Here is a 23,167-nt window from a genome sequence, read left to right on the forward strand (position 1 = left end):
GAGGTCAGCCGGCTATTTGGTAAGACAATAAAGCAATAACTTAAAGGGTTTCTGTCACCAGATTTAACCCTATTAAGCTAGCTGCCATTAGCGATGTCCTAATGTCAGCTAAACCTAACTAGCCTATTCCTACTTTTATCTATGCCCCAGTTACGCCAGAAATCTTACTTTTAGAATATGCTAATTAGCCTCTAGGAGCAGAGGGGGCGTTGTTCCTGCTCCTGGAGGCTCCGTCTCCCACCTTTGTTGGCTCCCTCCAAGTCCTGATTGACAGGGCCAGGCAGCGCTCGCCTCTGTCTGCCAGCCCTGTGCTCTGGTGAAATCTCGCGCCGTTCAGCATTCGGCGCGGTGAGGGAAAGACGCTCGCAGGCTGCCAGCTTCCTCACCGCGCCTGCGCCGAATGCTAATGTCAGCTAGCTTAATAGGGTTAAATCTGGTGACAGAATCCCTTTAGGGTGATCGCAGATGGGGAGGGAGTGATTTGGACAGCACTTTGCTTTAGGGCCCATTCACACGACTATATTTTTCTGTCCGCCTCCGTTCCGCAAATTTTTGGATTGGATGCGGACCCATTCATTTCAATGGGGCTGCAAAAGATGTGGACAGTACAGTGCGTGCTGTCGCATCTGTATTTCGGTTCCATGGCCCCGCAAAAAAGATAGAACATGTCCTATTGCCTGTATTTGCGGACAAGAATAGACATTTCTATCATGGAGAAGGATGTTCCGTTCTGCAAACTGCGAAAGGCATACGGCCGGTGTTCAGGTTTTGCAGATTGGCACTTTGCAGACTGCAAAAACGGATACAGTCACGTGAATGAGCACTTAGTATACAAAGGTTATAATAAGGTTTTACTTACAATCACCCCCAGGCACACAGCTTGTTCTTATAACGCAAACTGCATTCCCCCTACCCCCTAGCCATGGTGTTTAATATCAGCAATCATGGGTTACATTTTCACAGCACTAACAGTATAAAGTAAGAACGCTATGAGGGTATGGTCTATAATTGCCCAACGGCGACATTCCCCTTTAACCTCTTAACGTCACAGCCTATTTTGGTACTGTGTTATTTGTTTTGTTTTTGATCTCCGCATTTTAAAAGCCATAACTTTATTAACTTGTTCTGTCGACATAGAAGTACGTATGAGTGCTTACTATGTGAGGCAAGTTTTGTAATGGCATCATTTATTGATATATCAGGTGAACTTTATAACTTTTAAAACATTTTAGGGAGACAGTGTAAAAAAATACAATTCTGCCTGTTCTGTTTTTAGAAACATACTTTTTAATAAAATATATAAAAAAGTATAGTATCAAGTACAATAAAAAGTACAAAATAGTATAACATTCTCACAAAGTCTCCCTTTCCGCTAACTTGGCACAAAAAGTTCAATCTTTCATGGACTCAATATGCCCCTCAGCGAATACCTTGGGGTGTCTTCTTTCCGAAATGGGGTCACATGTGGGGTATTTATACTGCCCTGGCATTTTAGGGGCCCTAAAGTGTGAGAAGAAGTCTGGAATATAAATGTAAAAAAAAATTTATGCATTTGGATTCCGTGAGGGGTATGCTGAGTTCATGTGAGATTTTATTTTTTATTACAAGTTAGTGGAATATGAGACTTTGTAAGAACAAAAAAAAATCAATTTCCGCTAACTTGTGCCAAAAAAAATGTCTGAATGGAGCCTTACAGGGGGGTGATCAATGACGGGGGGGGGGGGTGGGTGATCACCCCATATAGACTCCCTGATCACCCCCCTGTAAGGCTCCATTCAGAGGTCCGTATGTGTTTTGCGGATCCAAGTGACAGGGGGGGGGGGGGGGGGGGTGTAGTGTAGTGTGGTGCTACTTATTACAGAGCTGCCTGTGTCCTCTGGTGGTCGATCCAAGCAAATCCGATCCATGGATCCGTAAAACACATACGGACGTCTGAATGGAGCCTTACAGGGGGGTGATCAATGACAGGGGGGTGATCAGGGAGTCTCTATGGGGTGATCAGGGGTTAATAAGTGACAGGGGGGGGGGGGGGTGGTGGGGTGTGGTGCTACTTCTTACAGAGCTGCCTGTGTCCTCTGGTGGTCGATCCAAGCAAAAGGGACCACCAGAGGACCAGGTAGCAGGTATATTAGACGCTGTTATCAAAACAGCGTCTAATATACCTGTTAGGGGTTAAAAAAAAAAAAATCGCATCTACAGCCTGCCAGCGAACGATCGCCGCTGGCAGGCTGTAGATCCATTCGCTTACCTGCAGTTCCTGTGAACGCGCGCGCCTGTGTGCGCGCGTTCACAGGAAATCTTGCGTCTCGCGAGATGACGCATATATGCGTCTAGGAGGAATGAATCGACCGGCGCCAGGACGCATCCCTGCGTTAGGCGGTCGGGAAGCAGTTAAATGGGTTCTGCAGTTTGTTTAAACTGATGATCTATCATCTGGATAGATCAGCATCTGATTGGCGAGGGTCCGACACCCTGGACCCCCGCCGATCAGCTGTTTGAGAAGGCAGCGGCGCTACGGGAGCACTGCAGCCTTCTCACTGTTTACCGCAGTCCCAGGGACATCACAACTGGCCTGGGTGCGGCTAAGCTCTGTTCACTTGAATGGAGCTTAGCCGCGCCCAGGCCAGTCGTAACGTCACTGGGCCTGCGGCAAACAGTGAGAAGGAGCACCGCTGCCTTCTCAAACAGCTGATCCGCGGGGGTCCCGGGCGTCGGACCCCCGCCGGTCTGATGCCGATGATGTATCCAGAAGATAGATCATCAGTTTAAACAAACTGCAGAACCCCTTTAAAGATGTTTTCCAACTTGAGATATTTATGGCAATCACACGGGATAATTGGATTCATATAAATATAAATCTTAGTGTGTCTCTTAAAGATTGAACTGCATGTCTGCTAGGAGGGTTGTAAAATGCTTGTGCCCACCTGATAGATCGTTTTTAAATGCTATCGATCGCTATATATTTGTTTATGATGGTAAATACACACGGACACTGTGTCCTGCAAGGACCTGTATATATTTATGTGTTAATATCTCCATCTTAGTGTACTTTTCAGAGATAGGATTATATATATGTCTGCCAGGAAGGACTTAAAAATGTATGTGCCCACCTAGCAGGCTGTTAATATATGTTCGTTGATTGATACATACTTGCTTTTGTAGGCATATGCACACAAACACTTTGCCCTGCAAGGACCTGCCGGGGACGCGGTGCTAGATTCCCATAGCAACTAACACGCCCACCACTGATGTCATTTCCGGTTGCGAGCGAAGCGCTGCTGACTGGGCGTAACTGAGCATAGTGGCCCAAGGATCATGCGCATTCACTCAGGACGGCATGACAAGTAAGTGGGAGGGGTTAATATAGCGCTCGCTCTGCATCCATAGGTTAATTAATCAGATGGGCAGGGCTGAAGCGCTATAAAAAATAGACAAGTAGATTCATTAGTTGCCACCTTAATATACATGTGGGAGCGCTGCCACTGCACCAGACGCCCCGACGATATACTTTTTGTCCCTGAAGAACCATAATTCCTTATGGTGAAACGCGTCAGACATCTGTACATTAGGAAGGATCACTGTTAGGGTTTGACAGCAATAGATCAAGGTTCCAGCGGCTGGGGGTTGCCCTTTTCAGGGCGGGTGCCCCAATCACAGCCTGTCAGAATCACAGCCTGTCAGGGTTCTCCCAGCTTCCTAAATTAGCTTATATAGGGAAAGAACCTAGGTCGAGCATCCCCCATCAAGATAATTTTCAAGCGCCCCCTCTGACAAAGTGCCGCATGACAGATATGGGACTAGAGCTGCCAGTTATACCCGACACCCTTCCAGTAAAGCAGTGCACCTTTAGCATTGTTTCAACTTAGTGTCTCATTATCTTAAAATTTAATTAAACAAAATGTTATGTTTTAAATAACTACAATAAAGGTACACTCAGTTCAACAGTAATAATCATATAGTGGGCCACGACTACCTAATCTCTGACCCCTACTAAATGTGTATTTCATATAAATATGACTCCATATTCTTCCTCTATAAAATAAACATAGCAGAGAATATAGGTCCTTTAGATAATACTAGGGTTAGTGCAATGCACTAAGGGTGCATTCACACGACCGTATTTTCGGCTCCGCATCCGTTCCGCAATTTTGCGGAACGGGTGCGGACCCATTCATTTCAATGGGGCCGCAAAAGATGCGGACAGCACACAATGTGCTGTCACTATCCATAGATCCGTTCCGCGGCCCCGCAAAAAAAGATAGAGCATGTCCTATTCTTGTCCGCAATTGCGGACAAAGAATAGGCATTTCTATCATCGGGCCGGCTACATTCACACGGTCGGTATCAGTGTTTTGCGGATCCGCAATTTGGGGACTGCAAAACACATACGGTCGTGTGAATGTAGACTAATAGTGCATAAAGGAGATCTGATCCCTACAATGTTTCCTGCTGCATGAGTAAGTTAAGACTCATGCACACGACCGGTGTCGGGTCCATACAATTTTTTTTTTGCGGTGCAGACCGTACGGTTGGTGCCATGCATTGCGGACCGCAATTTGCGGTCTGCAGCTTGGGCCCAGCCAACACACGTTAGTTTGCAAGAGCCCTTACTCCCGAAGGAGTCTACGGAAGAGGCAATACTTGAAAATTACAAGACCTTTCAAGCTCCAAAACACCTGATGGATCCATTGGTCAAATCAATAGGAAGAAAAATCTTTTTGGATCCATGCTGCCATGGACCATGAGAATACAGAAGCCATAATGGAAACCAGCTCATTTTCCCATCACTTTATGTCATGTCAGAAAGTACTAAATTCAGTTATCAAAGGATTTTAAAGATTGATAATTTGGTTCAACATTCACACATTGACCAGACAGTGGAAGAAGGAAAAGTGAAACTATTTACTGGTAATTTAGCAAACGTGAAAAGACATCACATTGGTACATAGGCCAAGCATATGAACAGACGGCATTACCTGCAGGAGGTTCAGGGAGGACAAAAGCATTCAGCTGAACCGCATTTTTCGGTAAGGTGACCTCAACGCTATCTCCAGCAGATACCACAAGTTTATTGGTGACTAGAGGAAAAAATACAAAAATACATTTTAACTTGCATCTACTATGTGCAATCTATGATGCAGAATAGTGAGGAGAGGTAGGTAGAGGAGACCCATATTGAAGGATTCTGGTCCTGTTGGATAAGAAATACGGAACATAAAGTTCTATTAACGACAAACTCATTTTGCTATATTATCACACCCCTTCCTCCATACACAGATACATGTGATGAAATCACACTGGTGAAGTCTTGTCTTAAAACTGCCCACACCATATCTGATTGATGGGGGTCTGACACCCTGCACCCCACCGATCAGCTGTTTAAGAGTAGCTCTGGCTGCCCTTGAAATGAATGGGTGCTGCAGTGCAGTAACCAGCACCGACTTCCGGAGATATTCTCAAACAGCTGAGGGCGGGGTATCGGATCCCCGATAATCTGATATTGGCGGACATCAATATTAAAATCCTTGAATACCCCTTTAAAGCTCATTGACACTTCTCGATCCATAGTCAATCATTGGGAACAAACCAAACTGTTTGATAATTGCCTTCTCATCAGCAATAGGAAGAAGTGATCGCTACTGTGACTGCTCAAGCAGAGATGGCTAACCTCCGGCACTCCAGCTGTGGGGAAACTACGACTCTCAACATGCTCCATTCATTTCTATGGAGTTCTGAGAACAGTCAAGCAAGTGTACATCTTGGGAGTTGTAGTTTTACCACAGCTGGAGTGGCGGAGGTTAGCCATCACAGCGGCATAGAGAATGATTGATGAAAACAGATTTATGTCCACACAGGATGATCTGCTGCCCACAAACAACCATTTTGTGCCACAGCAAAGAAGTTATCGAGCGATCGGTGACTTCTTTATACAGGGCAATCATTGAAAACGAGTATCTCCTAAACTAATCCTTATCAGTATGTCGCCCAAATTTCGGCAGTACAGCAGTGAATCATTGAGGTGAGTAATGCTGAATTTTTAACCCATTCTGGCAATTTTTAAAACAAATTCCACCGCATTGCTGGAAAACCTCTTTAAAATATGACATCATGTATTACCAATTTATTAAGAATTTAGCTTGGCGTGTTTACGACCTGTCATGAGTTCAGGACTACAGATCAAGCTGTCAGAGCAGCTCCCAGACAGATTCAGAGTAAAGAAGAAAGAAGAGCTCTGAATGTGAAGAAACATAAACCTTGGGAAATTTTGTAATACAGACCAATTGATAAAATGATTGTTTTCCCAAAAAATTGTAACAAATTGCCCCTAGCGTTGACATGTAACGACCTCCATCCGGACACCACCATGCCCTATATAGGAATGGAGCCTTAAAAGGTATACAGCAGAAGCAGGCCACAAGCATAGCAGAGTGAGGGATTGTGGGTTTACTGCTCCACAGGGGAGGAGAGGCAGCTGACATTTAACTAAGCACATGAACACCCTCTCGCCAAAGATCAAATGAAGCAACACAGAAAAGCATAATTAAAATTTCATAACCTTTCTGAAAGCTTTTTACCCTGACAGGATTTAACTGGTGATAAATAGCAATCTTATTCCAGTCAGAAAACACCATTTTAACTTTTACTGCAAGCAACATTACTATTTGCTCTGCACTAAAATCTCTTGAAAATAGTATACATGTTGTCCGTCCACTGCAGACAAAATGGAGGTGTTGCCCATAGCAACCAAGTAGGTTCCAGCTTTTATATATAATATAAGCAGTGTCCTGACTGGCTGCTATGGACAGCTGCTCCAGACATTGGGGGAGATTTTTCATGCCAGTGCAAGGGAGGGAAAGTAGCCACAGCAATGAATTAGAATCCAGATCTACACACGAGCACACACAAAGCACAAAATATGTTAACTACTATAATTTGGAGAAAATTCAATGTGTGAAAGTATTAATTGGGAGAGAAGCAGCTATTTGGTGGAAGAAACATTTCCGGCGGCCATTTTGAAATCAGCTCAGTTATTCCAGTGGGAAGGGGGTCATGTGATATATCTTTATTTGGTAGAATTTACTGAGAAACACACTGGAAGTGTCAGTACCTGTTTATGAGTTAAGAAAGGTTATAGTTTCTAAAGGGCTTTACATGACATGTTCGATGTGTCCACCATTCCGCTGTATGAAAATGGTTAAACGTTTAATCCAGTTTTTGTGAAAACGCTGAAGAACCGCAGGTGATACTTCTTCACAGCACTATAGGATTCGCCATTTCACGAGCCATATCGCGCAAGTCAAAGCAAAGCCTGTGCCTTTGCTCTGCTAATTGGAGCAGCAGGGCAAGCAGAAAATTGTCAAGGTCTGATATAATGTTCAGCCTTGACAATCTTGTGGCAGGGGGAGTTTCTTCACCTGTGAGGTGATGAGACAAATTGATTTGCCCTACTATATCATATTTTTCACCCTATAAGGCCTCATGCACACGGCTGTGCCTTTTTTGCGATCCGCAAATAGCAGATCCGCAAAAAACGGAAGCCGCCCGTGTTGCCTTCTGCAATTTGTGGAACGGGCGCCGGCAATATAAATGCCTATTATTTTCCGCAAAGCACGGACAAGAATAGGACGTTATATTTTTTTTAGCGGGCCCGCGGAATGGAGGCACAGATGCGGACAGCACACGGAGTGCTGTCCGCATCTTTTGCGGCCCCATTGAAGTGAATCGGTCCGCATCCGAGCCACCAAAATGGCGGCTCGGATGCGGACCCAAACAACGGTCGTGTGCATGAGGCCTAAGACGCACTTCTTTTCCCCCAAAAGTGAGGAGAAAATGGTAGTGCACCTTTTAGGGTGAATACTAATGAGCGCATCCATTATGGAAGCGATGATTTGTACAGTAGAACTGCGGAGTGGTGAATATAGTGCTCCTTGTGCTAGCAGTACTCACCGTTCCCTGGTCTTCTGCCAGCACCGCACGCTGTGCTATGTCCTGCAGACAGTGTGAGATCATAGGCACGCTCTGCGACCTCACATTGTGCAATGTAGGGTCACAGCACAGTGTGGAAGGAAGAGCGGAGAATCTCCGGAGTGGCGGCACAGTCGAGAGCAGGTGAGGCGAGTTGATATTTTTTTTTGGTCTAATCTGAGGTCTGATTAACATTAAGGGTCTGATCGGAGGTCCGATTGGGGGGTCTGAGCTGAGGTCTAATTAACACAGGGGGTCTGATCTGAAGTCCGATTAACATTGGGGGTCTGAGCTAAGGGATGAATAACATTGGGGGTCTGACTAGGGGGTCTTATTTGAGGTGCATCTTATAGGGAAATTTTTTATTTATTATACATATATATACACATACATACATACATATACACATACATATACACATATACATATACACAGTACAGACCAAAAGTTTGGACACACCTTCTCATTCAAAGAGTTTTCTTTATTTTCATGGCTATGAAAATTGTAGATTCACACTGAAGGGATCAAAACTATGAATTAACACATGTGGAATTATATACATAGCAAACAAGTGTGAAACAACTGAAAATATGTCATATTCTAGGTTCTTCAAAGTAGCCACCTTTTGCTTTGATTACTGCTTTGCACACTCTTGGCATTCTCTTGATGAGCTTCAAGAGGTAGTCCCCTGAAAGGTTTTCACTTCACAGGTGTGCCCTGTCAGGTTTATTAAGTGGGATTTCTTGCCTTATAAATGGGGTTGGGACCATCAGTTGCGTTGAGGAGAAGTCAGGTGGATACACAGCTGATAGTCCTACTGAATAGACTGTTAGAATTTGTATTATGGCAAAAAAAAAGCAGCTAAGTAAAGAAAAACGAGTGGCCATCATTACTTTAAGAAATGAAGGTCAGTCAGCCGAAAAATTGAGAAAACTTTGAAAGTAAGGGCTATTTGACCATGAAGGAGAGTGATGGGGTGCCGCGCCAGATGACCTGGCCTCCACAGTCACCGGACCTGAACCCAATCGAGATGGTTTGGGGTGAGCTGGACCGCAGAGTGAAGGCAAAAGGGCCAACAAGTGCTAAGCATCTCTGGGAACTCCTTCAAGACTGTTGGAAGAACATTTCAGGTGACTACCTCTTGAAGCTCATCAAGAGAATGCCAAGAGTGTGCAAAGCAGTAATCAAAGCAAAAGGTGGCTACTTTGAAGAACCTATGTGACATATTTTCAGTTGTTTCACACTTGTTTGTTATGTATATAATTCCACATGTGTTAATTCATAGTTTTGATGCCTTCATAGTCATGAAAATAAAGAAAACTCTTTGAATGAGAAGGTGTGTCCAAACTTTTGGTCTGTACTGATATATATATTTTATATATATATTCAACGCAGCACTCTTCTTGTAAAAAACGCAGTGTCTTTATTCACACATGTGACAAAAAATAAGCCTATTTTGTGTCACATGTGTGAATAAAGACACTGTTTTTTACAAGAAGAGTGCTGCGTTGATTTTCTATGAATATACAAGCCTGTTGTCAAAGGCGAGACGCTTGCACCGGATAATCTCTAAAGTGAGTGCTGCTGGAATTAACATAAGATAGATAGATAGATATATATATATATATAAAATAAAATAAAAAGTAGAGCAGCACTGCATCAGTGCTGCTCTACTTTTTCTTTTCTATTATCCAGGGACGCTTTTCCCATTGGAGCTTGCACCCAATTTTCCATTCCAAAAGGTTGGTGCTGCCATTCATTATATATATATATATTTACTGAAGAAGCTCTTAGCGCATCCTCTTTGGAACTTGGCACTCCCCGCCCATCCCCCACCCCTTGGTGTTTTTTAATCAGAGTAACAATGGAGCTGGACCCTCCATGTTAGAGTAGGTCCCACCTGATAAGAAGGTACCTTGTCGTCTGGTAGGTGGGCCCAACATATTTTTGATCAATAATATGCACTAAGAGCTTCTTCAGTAAGTATTGGAGTCATGTATTTGACCCTGTTCACACATTCACATGTTCACTCAGTCTTAGTGCATTTAGTGGTGTGCTGCTACCATTTTTTGTTTGCTGTATTATTGCCGGGTAGCTTGCACCTGCGATTTGTCTCAGGAGGTGCTGTTCCGTTTTTTGAGATAGATATAGATAGATAGAGATATATATATCTAGCTGAAGGACCCGGCTTCGCTCGGGTATATTTCATTTAATGTTTGTGTGTGTCGTTAAAAGATACCGACAGTATCCCCCCCCTTAACAGTGACCTCCACAGCCCCCCCACCCCTTAACACTGACCCCTCCCCACAGTGCCCCGTCTGCTTACAATGGGACCTCCACAGCAGCCCACCCCCTTCACTTTGACCTTCACAGCAGCCTGCCCCTTTAACAGTAAGTTTCACAGCACATCACCCCATTGACAATGACCTCCACAGGGGCCCGCCCCCTTAACAGTGGCCTTTACAGCAATCTGCCCCTTAACACTGACCTCCATAGCGGACCATCCCCTTAACAGTGACCTCCACAGCATCTTGCCCCCTTAACAGTGACCTCCACAGTGGCCCCCCTTTATTAGTAACCTTTACAGTGCCCCATCTCCTTAACAATGATTTTCACAACACCTCGCCCCCTTAACAGTGGCCTCTACAGCAATCTGCTCCTTAACACTGACCTCCATAGTGGACCGTCCCCTTAACTGTGACCTCCACAGCAGCCCGCCCCTAGGGTGGCTACAGGTGCAGTTTTAGGCCGGACAGTCCGGCTTTCAGACTCCCTGTCCTCCATCTGGCGCAGGGCCTGGACGGATACATTGATGTCCTTTTGAACAGCTCACTCTCAGACAGCAGCACTGTGCTGTCTGAGCATGAGCTGCAGGGAGAAAGTCACCCTCCCTCGATCCCCTGCAGCTGACAGAAGATGATTTTTAACTTCATTTTTTCAATCCCTGTCGGCTGAGGAGCGGGAGTGGCCTAACTGGATAAGGGGTGTGTCCTTTTGAACAGCTCACTCTAAGACAGCAGCACTGTGCTGTCTGAATGTGAGCTGCAGGGAGAAAGTCACCGTCCCTCCCACCTCTGCAGCTGACAGAAGTTGATCTTTAACTTAATTTTGTCAATCCCTGTCGGCTGAGGGGCGGGGCCTAACCAGATTGGAGGCGTAGCTTAGTGGGACCTGGGGGCGGGGTTTTAAGTGCTTCTTTTCAGGGTGGCCTGAATGGCCACCCTATCTGCCCACTGACCTGTGACCTCCCACAGCACTCTGCTCCCTTAACAGTGTCATTCTCAGCTATTAGGTCACGGCTTTACTTCAATAGCAATTATCCTGGTGACCGATTTACTTTAAAGCTGAACTACAGCAGTGTGGAGGCTAATGGCCTGCGAGCTTCTATTGGCTGATAAGGGTCATGTGACCAAGCTTCTATTGGCTAATGCATTTTTTGGGAATATCTGAGGAACGGTACATCCTAGAGAGCTGAACCTGGTCTAAAACCTTCCCGGACACCTGATGTACCTGTGTGCCAAATTTCATTATTGTAAATGCAACGGTGCGGATTACTTTAGCGGACATACATACATACATACACACAATATAAAGCTAAGTGTACAATATATAAAGCTGAGTGTAACAAAAAATGCCTGTCATCGGTAAAAATGTATTTGGAACACCTCAAATTAATTAAGAAATCTCAAGGGACAATAAATAGGGTATGGAAGGAAGGAAATATAAAGGAATGTGTGTAAAAATAAATTATAAAATGCCTACTTTTTTGCTTTTTTTAAAATTTAATTTGTAGTTTGGCAAAGGATGCAGCGAAGGGCAAGGGAATACGGTGTTTCAATATTGGGCAAGGAACAAAAGAAAGTCTTTCAAGCAGAGGACAATGAATTACAGTACACCAGGGAGATAAGACAATACAAGTGGATCCTGAATGGTAATTATTGGCTGCAGGGATGCCTCCTGGCCCGGATATGGGAAAGCAGTCATTCCTTAGGATGACTGGAACAAACAAGCTAATGGTGCCCCCTCTGCAACAAAGCCCACTGTAAAGGAACACCCCCTAGACACAATGCTCAGTATCTAGGCCCCAGTGGACTTAAACCTCAAAATACATGATTTTCTGAAACGCTGATTTTGCTTTTTCTGAGGCAGGTCATGTGCCAACGTATGCAATGACCTAGTTAACATTAATGACACCGATAACACAAGACTCAATGCATAGACATTGGCTAGCTAGGTATAATTATACAAACTGTCATTTTCCTACTGTCCCCATTCCCCAGCTGTCAGCGTGTAAAACTGTGCTCAAACAAATAAAGGTAATGAAGGTTTTAGAAGAACTTGTCACATGTTCTGACATGGCTGTTCTAGTAAATGCTTACATTCCCCATGCTGTTCCTCTGTTATTCCTCCCAGAAATAGGAATACCGGTAAATTAACACCTGGGCATTGACATTCTTATTGTTAAGGTGTGTCCTTACACATTCTGACACTGGGAGGATTGTATAGACGGTGTCATTGTGCTGGGTATGTGCCACCAAGAGGAATGCTACCACCCACCTGTCAATGTATTAACTTTTAGGAGGAATTACAGGGGAACAGCATAATGAAGAGTGCCAAGAAAAGATGCTCCAGAATTGTTATTACATTGGGTATTCAAATAATTACTAAAACAGACATGTCAGAACAGGCGATCGATAATCTTCAATGATCAGTTATTATGAGGAAAGTGGACCTGTAAGTATTACCGTATATGTTATAATAATTACGTATATATTATAATATGTCCTTAGTATATTATTTGTCCAGAGTCCAGACCCAAAGAGTAAGTAAGATATAAGCACAAGTATATATTGTACAATACTGTGGTCCAGCATAATCATGAAGCGGACCGGCTTGGTATTAAGGGGAGCGTATCATACTATCAGACTGGTAAAGTATAATGGCTGTCCTTCATGTATATTGAGCACGTTTTCGATTTTTGGGTATAAAAATGGAAAGTTTAAAGTAAACAGAAGCCCCTCAAATCGTATGTATAGATTTGAACTGAGATCATCAGCATAGAAAGTCACTCTAGATTGTCAGCGGTTTATATAAGGTATGCCGAACCTGCGGCTCTCCAGCTGTTACAAAACTACAACTCCCAGCATGCTGTAATAGCTGTAGGTTGTCCAGGCATGCTGGGAGTTGTAGTTTCGCAAAAGCTGGATGGTGGCAAGTTGGGCATCCCTGGTCTATATTATAGAGTTTTTACAACCTCTATTATAGAGTTGTCAAGAGAATTTGCTTACCAGGTGCTCCGGAGCTAGCGGGCACAGGGGTCGGATGTGTGCTTGTGTTGCCTGGCACTAAGGCTGGTGCCAGCGTGAACATACTTGGCTTTTCTCTGCTCGCGGCTGGTGAGCCATCAAATGGCAGCAATTCTGTGGCATTAATGCTGTCTAATGGTCTTCCAGTGACTGAGCTTTCAGATGGTGGAACAACAGTGGGCATCAAAGATGGAGGATTTGGCTGTAAGAAAGTAGGAGAAAAAGAGTTTTGAACAAATAATGGAAATAACATAAGAGTTTTCCAAGGGGATATTTAAGGAAAAAAAGGCAGAATGAGTAATAAATAAGCATTATTCACTGCAGCCAGTGACCAGCTAAGTGGGTCTGAAGCCACCCCTTTAACTATTAACCTCCTGCTCACATGCTGCGAAAAAAAATGAATACAGCAAAAGTGACCTGGATCTAAACAGGTCTAGTTCCAGAGGTGTAACTACAGAATGCTAAGTAAGTAATGGATGTGTAGAAGTATGCTGGCCCCACATTCATAGTTTGGTAAGGATTTTGGCATGGACCGAGTTGCCCATTAAAGGGGTTGTCCCATGACAAACACAGAAATAAATTTACGGGTGCTGCAGAGCTAGCGGGAATAAGGGGATAGGTCCGAGTTGTCCCTGCAATTGCGGACAAGAAAAAGGCATTTTCTATGAGGGTGCCGGCGAGGTGCGGTCTGCAAAACACATACGGACGTGTGAATGGACCCTAATCCTGCCAGTAATGATATCACCTCTGTGTATAGATAAGCGGGTGACTGCAGTAAAGTTTTCTGTACAGACTAAGAAGTGGTGCATATTATTATTCTTAGGGAAAACTGCAGGAATTTATGGGTTTTGTTTAAGAAATAGATATTGACATGGAAAATTAAAAATAACATTAAAAAAATTCTTAAAAATATGTTAAACATAAATGTTATTTAAACAATGTCATTTTCTGATGACACATTCCCTTTAAGATGCTTCATTCTGTAATGCATCCAAACTGAGCTTCATGTAAATAAAGTTCCAGATTAGGCTACTTTCACATTTGCGTTTTTTGCTGGATCCATCATGGATCAGGAAAAACTCTTCAGTCATAATAATACAACCGTCTGTATCTGTTATGAACGGATTCGGTTGTATTATCTCTAAAATGGCCATGATGGATCAGTCTCTAAAACCATTGTAAGTCAATGGGGGACGGATCTGTTTTCTTTTGTCAGAGAAAACGGATCTGACTTACATTGCGAATCATGACAGATCCGCCTTGCTCCGCATCCCAGGATACACTCAACAACCCTGCTTGCAGCGCTTTTGTGTGCGCCATGGGAACGCAATGAAATGGAACGGAAGGCATTCTGGTGCACTCCGTTCCCTTCAGTTCAGTTTTGTCCCCATTGACAATGAATGGAGACAAAACTGAAGTGTTTTCGTCCGCTATTGAGATCCTATGAGGGACCTGAACAGCGGAAAGGGAAAGCGAAGATGTGAAAGTAGCCATAGTCACCTTCGGCTAAGGCTACATGGTGACATGTTGCGTCCACCAGAAACATTCGTATGACTTGTCTGCAACTTGTGACTATTAGGTCTCATGCACAAGTGTGATGACCGTGTTGTGTCTGTTTTCTTTTTTTGCAGACCCATTGACTTCAATGGGTCTGTGGTCCACATTTTGCCGCCAAGAATAGGAGATCTTTTTGCGGAACGGACACACAGATGCGGACAGCCTGTCTGGGTCCACGTGCAATCCACAAAAAAAAGCATGGTTATAAGGGAAAATAATAGCATTCTGAATACAGAATGCATAGTAAAATAGCGCAGGAGGGGTTAAAAAAAATTAATTTTAACTTACCTTAATCCACTTGTTCGCGCAGCCAGCATCTCTTCTGTCTAACTGTGAGCAATAGGACCTTTGATGACATCACTACACTCATCACATGATCCATCACTATGGTGATTGATCATGTGATGGACCATGTGATGAACACAGTGACGTCATCAAAAGGTCCTATTGCTCACAGTTAAAGACAGAAGAGACGACGGCTGCGTGAACAAGTGGGTACCACAGTCGGCTTTTTATCACGCGCGTGCAAAACACATTGCACCCGCGCAATAAAAACTGAACATCGGAACGCAATCGTAGTCAAAACTGACTGCAATTGCGTTCCTACTCGCGTGGGTTTGCCGCAATGCACCGGGACGCATCCGGACACGCCCGTGTGAAAGAGGCCTTAAAGGAAAAAGTAATTGCTTGGCTGTGCCACTTTTAGCAGTCAGTATGACGATAGGGGAGCACTGGGGGACACAGGACCGCTTTTCTTGTAATCTGTGAAGGTTACAGTGGTTGGACCCCCAGCGATCAGACATTTATCAACTATTTTGTGGATTGGAGTTAAGTATTGCTTATGCAGGAAACCATTTTAACCCCTTAAGGACTCTATTTCACCTTAAGGACTTGGCCATTTTTTGCAAATCTGACCACTGTCACTTTAAGTGGTGATAACTTTAAAACGCTTTGACTTATCCAGGCCATTCGGAGATTGTTTTTTCGTCACATATTGTACTTCATGACACTGGTAAAATGAAGTAAAAAAAAATCATTTTTATTTATAAAAAAAAATACCAAATTTACCAATTTTTTTTTTAAAATTGCAAATTTCTAAGTTTCAATTTCTCTACTTCTCGAATACATAGTAATACCTCCAAAAATAGTTATTACTTTACATTCCGCATATGTCTACTTCATGTTTGGATCATTTTGAGAATGATATATTTTTTTTGGGGGATGTTGAAGTTTAGAAGCAAATCTTGAAATTTTTCTGAAATTTTCAAAAACCAAATTTTTAGGGACCAGTTCAGGTCTGAAGTCACTTTGCGAGGCTTACATAATAGAAACCACCCAAAAATGACCCCATTCTATAAACTACACCCCTCAAGGTATTCAAAACTGATTTTACAAACTTTGTTAACCCTTTAGGTGTTCCACAAGAATTAATGGAAAATAGATACAATTTAAAAAAAATCACTTTTTTGGCAGATTTTCCATTTTAATATTTTTTTTCCAGTTACAAAGCAAGGGTTAAAAGCCAAACCAAACTCAATATTTATGGCCCTGATTCTGTAGTTTACAGAAACACCCCATATGTGGTCGTAAACTGCTGTATGGGCACACGGCAGGGCGCAGAAGGAAAGGAATGCCATACGGTTTTTGGAAGGCAGATTTTGCTGGACTGTTTTTTTTGACACCATGTCCCATTTGAAGCCCCCCTGATGCACCCCTAGAGTAGAAACTCCAAAAAAGTGACCCCATTTTAGAAACTACGGGATAGGGTGGCAGTATTGTTGGTACTAGTTTAGGGTTGCTCTATATTACACTTTTTGTGAGCCAAGGTAACAAGAAATAGCTGTTTTGGCACAGTTTTTATTTTTTGTTATTTACAACATTCATCTGACAGGTTAGATCATGTGATATTTTTATAGACCAGGTTGTCACGGATGCGGCGATACCTAATATGTATACTTTCTTTTTATTAAGTTTTACACAATGATTTCTTTTTTGAAACAAAAAAAAAAATATCATGTTTTAGTGTTTCCATAGTCAAAGCCATAATTTTTTCAGTTTTTGGGCAATTACCTTGCGTAGGGTATGATTTTTGCGGGATGAGATGACGGTTTTATTGGCACTATTTTGGGGTGCGTGTGACTTTTTGATCGCTTGCTATTACACTTTTTTTGATGCAAGGTGACAAAAAATTGTTTATTCAGCACAGTTTTTATTTTTTATGGTGTTCACCTGAGGGGCTAGGTCATGTGATATTTTTATAGAGCCAGTTGATACGGACGCGGCGATACCTAATATGTATACTTTTTTTTTTTATGCAAGTTTTACACAATAACAGCCTTTTTAAAACAAAAAAAACATGTTTTAGTGTCTCCATATTCTGAGCCATATTTTTTTTTTTTGGGGCGATTGTCTCAGGTAGGGGCAAATTTTTTGCAGGATGAGGTGACGGTAAGATTGGTACTATTTTGGTGGGCAAATTTGACAAAGGTGACAAAAAAATGGTTTATTTAGCAGTTTTTATTTTTATTTTTTACGGTGTTCATCTGAGGGGTTAGGTCATGTGATATGTTTATAGAGCCGGTCGATATGGACGCGGCGATACCTAATATGTATACTTTTTTTTCTCCCCTATTTTTTGCAAATTTTTTTTACTTTATTTGGGGAAAATGACGTTTTTGTTTATTTTTACTTGAAACTTTTAATTTTTTGGGGGGTAAACTTTATTTTTTCAACTTTTTTTCACTTTATCTTTTGTCCCACTTTGGGACTTGAACTTTTGGGGGTCTAATCCTTTACAATGCATTCCAATACTTCTTAGGCATCGCGCTGCCTTTTATGCCATCAGGTCCCCCCTACAGCCGCATGGGGACCCGATGGCACAGCCGATCGCCGCCGCAAACCACAGGTAAAGCCGCAAACCTGCGGTTTGCTGCAATCACCAATACGGAGGGGGGGGGGGGGTGTCACATGAACGCTGTGGCATGGCGTTGTGACAGGATGCCCACTGAATGATTTCTGTTCCTATTAACCCCCGCCGCAATCTAGTTTTAAAGTTATGACGTACTGTCATGGGTCCTTAAGGACTCAGGAAACATGCCGTACCGATACATCATAAGTCCTTAAGGGGTTAAAGAGGACTTGTCATCGCTCCTGATATGTCTATTTTAGTAACTACTTGTATTCCCCTTGTAATAACACATTCCTTTATTATTCCTGCTAGAAGTTATGAATGAATTACTAGCAGTTTGAAGTGAAGGCACAGTTTTACACTATCCAATTATAGCTGCCAGTGTCAGACTGTACAGGGTAGGGCCCCCGGAAGAAGGCAGACACCGAAACGTGTGTTGGGGTGTACAGCTCTCCTAAGGAATCATCTGCCCCTAACTTCATGGGTAGGTTTATGGGATTCTATTGTCAGTAATATGAGGGCATTGTGTTTGCATTTGCACTTTATCTCTGTTAGGGGGTTTGGGAAGCATACATTGACAGTGATTCACTGAGACTGCCAGTTTATTGTTTATCGTTTTTTACTTTTATATACAATTTAGGTAGTTGCATATACTTTTTGACATTTTCCCTTATTTTAGGGTTTAATATATATTTTACCTTTGTGTTGCACTACCTCTTTGTATTGCTACCTTGCGATTTAACACTAACAAGACAACTTCTGGTGTGTTTTTTTTGTTTTTGTTTTTTGTGGCAGCCCCACCTGATCACTTATCTTCCCTTCCACCTCCAGGGACGTTTCAGCATTTTATTACAAGCCTCCATTTATATACATCTGTGTTATACTATTCCTCAGGAGTGATTCATAACACATCTTTTGATGTGCTTTTGAGTCTTTTGTCATATTTATGTATTTAATAAAAGTACTGATTATTTTAGCCTGTTTAGTCTCAGTTTTATTTTTAGGATTAGTGCACACATTAAGCATAAACCCTGCTGTGGGCAAGCACAGTGGCAAGCATGCCATGTATACAATCTGCATGAATGGTGGACAAATGTCCAGAGCCTAAAAGGTACGCCCACTGCAAAACCTGGATTAAATCCACAACAGAACGTGCCTGCATTGCAAAGGGTGAAATCCAAAGAAAGAATTAACATGCTGCGGATTTAAAATCCAAACCGCAGGTCAGTTTCCATGTTCATTTAGTTCCACAGCATGTAGAGGAGATTCATTAAAAATGTCATCCACTTTCAGATAGAAAATCTTCAGCAAATTCCTTTGATGTGAACATACCCTAAAATAGCAGACAACCCATTTACCTAATAGTGTATGCTGGGGCACATACCACATTTTTCGCTTTATAAGACGCACTTCCCCCCTTCAAAAGTGCGTCTTTTAGTGAATGTGCCAAAATCATGGCGGCCAGCACATTGCAAGAGCTATAGTGATCTGGCCACCTGGAAGGAAGAAGTGTGGGGTGGGCAGCAGGAAGTGAAGCACTCCGTAGCATGGGGTTGGCAGCGGCTTGGTAGTTTGATGGGCATGGAAACATTCAGTGATTCTGAATGCCACCAGCCCTCGAGTCGTTGATCTGCAGCCGGGGTCCGTTCCAGAGAAGGACCATTCTGCTTCTCCTCTGCACTGCCGCCCTGCATGTCACTATGACTGGTGGTGAGTGCCGGCAGGAACCGCAGCTCCGTCACCTCCACCAATCAGCTTTCGCCTGGCTACACACATCACTGCTGCTAGGAAGGAATAATGGATGGAGTGTCACTGGGCCATCGCCCATAAATGCTGTGCTACCCCTGGACCGTCTCCACCTTAACTTCCTGGGTGAGCGACAGTGCGTCATCTGCAGATCCCCCCCATAACAGTGCGTCATCTGCAAATCCCCCCCATAACAGTGCGTCATCTGCAGATCCCCCCCATAACAGTGCGTCATCTGCAGATCCCCCCCATAACAGTGCGTCATCTGCAGATCCCCCCCCCATAACAGTGCGTCATCTGCAGATCCCCCCCCCATAACAGTGCGTCATCTGCAGATCCCCCCCCCATAACAGTGCGTCATCTGCAGATCCCCCCCCATAACAGTGCGTCATCTGCAGATCCCCCCCCATAACAGTGCGTCATCTGCAGATCCCCCCCATAACAGTGCGTCATCTGCAGACCCCCCCCCCCATAACAGTGCATCATCTGCAGATCCCCCCCCCATAACAGTGCATCATCTGCAGATCCCCCCCCCCATAACAGTGCATCATCTGCAGATCGCCCCCCATAACAGTGCGTCATCTGCAGATCCCCCCATAACAGTGCATTAACCCCAGATCCCCCCATAACAGTGTGAAATATTAATGTATTATTTTATTTGGGTCAAAATATTTTTTTCTTAATTTTCTCCTCTAAAACCTAGGTGCATTTTATCATCAAGTGCATCTTATAAAGCAGGGGAAAAATGGTATATACCAAATATGTACATGCTTATAGGCTGGTTTAGAAGGGAATTGTGCAAGAAACACTAGCAGGATGGACACATTCTGAGGCCCAACAATATTTATATTGGCTCACAGCCACATCCTGCTCACAAAATGACATGTGATAACGTAGCTAATAAAATTCTGGGACCTTCATCTCGATGTAGACAAGAAAAGTGTCATCTCTGGATTACAGTGCAGAGCACATCATACCACATAAGGAAAGTTATTGTGGCTTTTCGTCTTAAATTTTTTTTTTTTTATAATTTTTTTTTTACATCTGTAAGTCTGACCTCAATCATACTGTTTCTGCTGTGGGCAACGACTGGCATAGATAAAAGGTCCTCACACTGTGGGGTACCACTGCTGCAGAAATTACCCAAAATGTATATGGAAACTATATGATAAATGTCATTTTACAATATGGAGGGTTCGGCACTAGGGTCATAGTCGTATTTCTAGCAGGTAATGCAAAGGTACTTTCACACTTGCGTTTTTCTTTTCCGGCATAGAGTTCCGTCACAGGGGCTCTATACCAGAAAAGAACTGATCAGGCATATCCCCATGCATTCTGAATGGAGAGTAATCTGTTCAGGATGCATCAGGATGTCTTCAGTTCAGTCTTTTTGATTGATCAGGCAAAAGATAAAACCGCAGCATGCTACGGTTTTATCTCCGGTGGAAAAAAACTGAAGACTTGCCTGAATGCCGGATCTGTCCTTCCGGTCTGCGCATGCGCAGACTGAAAAAAAGGTGAAAAATAATAAATGCCGGATGACACCAGAAAGACAGATCCGGCATTTCAATGCATTTTTTGGAGTGATCAGGATCCTGATCAGTCTTACAAATGCCATCAGTTGGCATACGTTTTGCTGGATCACTCTGCCGCAAGTGTGAAAGTAGCCTAATAGAAGACAAAATGTCTAAAAGAAACACATAAATGGACTTGACCTCCTTTGTTTTATTTTTTATTATTTCATTTATATTAGTTTATCTAATTCCTCTGAAATAAATACCACCATTATTAAATATATATATATATATATATATATATATATATATATATATATATAAAATAATATATACCGTACTGTTTTCATTGAGCCTTGAAAGTCACACCTTAATTTTTTCTCTGTAATTAAAGGGAACATGACATCAAACATGAAGCCCTTAAACTGCTGCCGGTGTGGTAACAAGTAGGTTGTCACCTTCAGCATAAAGGTAAAATAAAGATGTAGCGCTAATATACAGATTAGAAACGTGACCCATGGTGCACTTACCTCCGTTATTTGGTTTGCTCCTAAGCTTTTCGAGTCATCTTGGTGGTTCTTGCTCGATAGTGGTTCTTGTCCTGACGGCACTTTTTCTGGACGTTTTTCACCTTTTCCATCGGCTACTTGTCTTTTATGCCTAGCAGGTGCCCCCGTATTCCGCCGTTTCCTGTGAAATCCTTCATCTCGTCCCTCTTTCCATGATAAAGTATCTGAAATGTGCCGATACAGCGAAGTCCATGATGTGCTGTCTCTAAATAAATGGACCAACAGAGAGTCTCTAGGGCGCATCTTAATAAATACACAAGTTTGTGGAGTCCTACAGTCAGCAAGGATACACGTGCCCTCCAACACCCAGAATACACTGCAGGAGGGGCTCCGACAGCACAAATCGTGGCAGGAGTAAACAGACTGGGGGCCGGCAGTCACTGTCAAGTAGCGGGTATCATTCTTAGTCCTCAGACCAAACCCAAACACAATGCTACCTTTCTGACATACAGAGCTGCTTTGGATGGCATCTGTGGAAACAAAAAGAGAATTAACACCAAATTAACAGCCATTTGAGTAACTATATGGGTCAGATATATTGTATATGATTTACAGGGTGGGTAGCCACTGTGTGGTCATCAAACCTGAGCAACCAATCAGAGCTCAGCTTTCATTTTACCACAGCAATGAATGAGGCCTTCCCTGCCAGTCACTTGGTACTCTTTGCAGAGGGCAGTAATATTGTGTGTGGCCTGCATGCCGTATTCAATTCAAAGAATTGTGATAGTGGAGGCCTATGTGTACACAGGGCTGTTTTCTGGACCTTCTTTCTCCAGAAAAGACCAGTATACTGTACATAGTTTGGTGCGAAAGTGACATAAAATAGACTCTGTGGCCAATGCAAAAAAGGGACAGGGTTTTTGTTGACCCCTCTTGTACATTTTTTCCAATATTCTGTATTAATTCCTCATAGTTTTCAAGATCTCTGCTAGAAGTCAACTATTGGGAACCTTCACTCTCTACTCCCAGTACATAAAAATCTGTTCTGGACAAGTAAGAAACACACAGATGTACATCACATTACAGAGCTCAGCCGCTGTACTATAACTGCAAGCAGAGATCTCGAAATCTAAAAGGAATTGGTACAGAAAAAAAACATAAAAATGGTATAACTTATTATACTAAAAATAACCCTAATTTGATTTACGTGTAATACCCCTTGCATGCAGTATTGCAATGTGGGATTATGCAGTTATCACACTTAAATGTATTTTTATTCATAGAGAAGAATTTATGTCATTGCCGAAAAACGGAGTTCAGATATCTACCGAGGAAAGGCTTCCCTCCACCTAGAGCACATGGCATCTACTACTAAAAGAACACCAATACATTTTGTAGTACAATCATAAAAAGCACCTTTTTCTACATACACGTGCTCTATAATCTTGCAGCTATATGGGGAGTGCTTGCGTTACAGCCACAAGGTCATAAATACATGATCACCGCCGTCACTGGAAACGCTCCTCATAATGCAATACACAATACTCTTTGGCTGATCTGATCAAGTATATAACTTCTAGAGCGAAATAACAAGTACGGTGCTATGAACGCTCGTTCCCGATAATCTGCCCGTGTAAAGGTGCAGCAGATCACCCGATAAAT

General features: G+C 42.9%; 1 protein-coding gene across 1 annotated transcript in view; it reads right to left on the bottom strand.

Annotated features, from left to right (window-relative positions):
* The window catches only part of KIAA0319L (KIAA0319 like), a 109,154-nt gene that overhangs the window by 59,265 nt on the left and 26,722 nt on the right, over nucleotides 1–23,167 (bottom strand). Inside the window, exons 4-6 of the mRNA XM_040424375.1 lie at nucleotides 21,527–22,035; nucleotides 13,254–13,473; nucleotides 4,977–5,078 (exon numbers count right to left, since the gene is read on the bottom strand). Of these exons, the coding sequence (XP_040280309.1) occupies nucleotides 4,977–5,078; nucleotides 13,254–13,473; nucleotides 21,527–22,035 (831 nt within the window). The remainder of the gene's footprint in view (nucleotides 1–4,976; nucleotides 5,079–13,253; nucleotides 13,474–21,526; nucleotides 22,036–23,167) is intronic.

Source organism: Bufo bufo, chromosome 3 (genome assembly GCF_905171765.1).
Source record: "Bufo bufo chromosome 3, aBufBuf1.1, whole genome shotgun sequence".
NCBI lineage: Eukaryota > Metazoa > Chordata > Amphibia > Anura > Bufonidae > Bufo > Bufo bufo.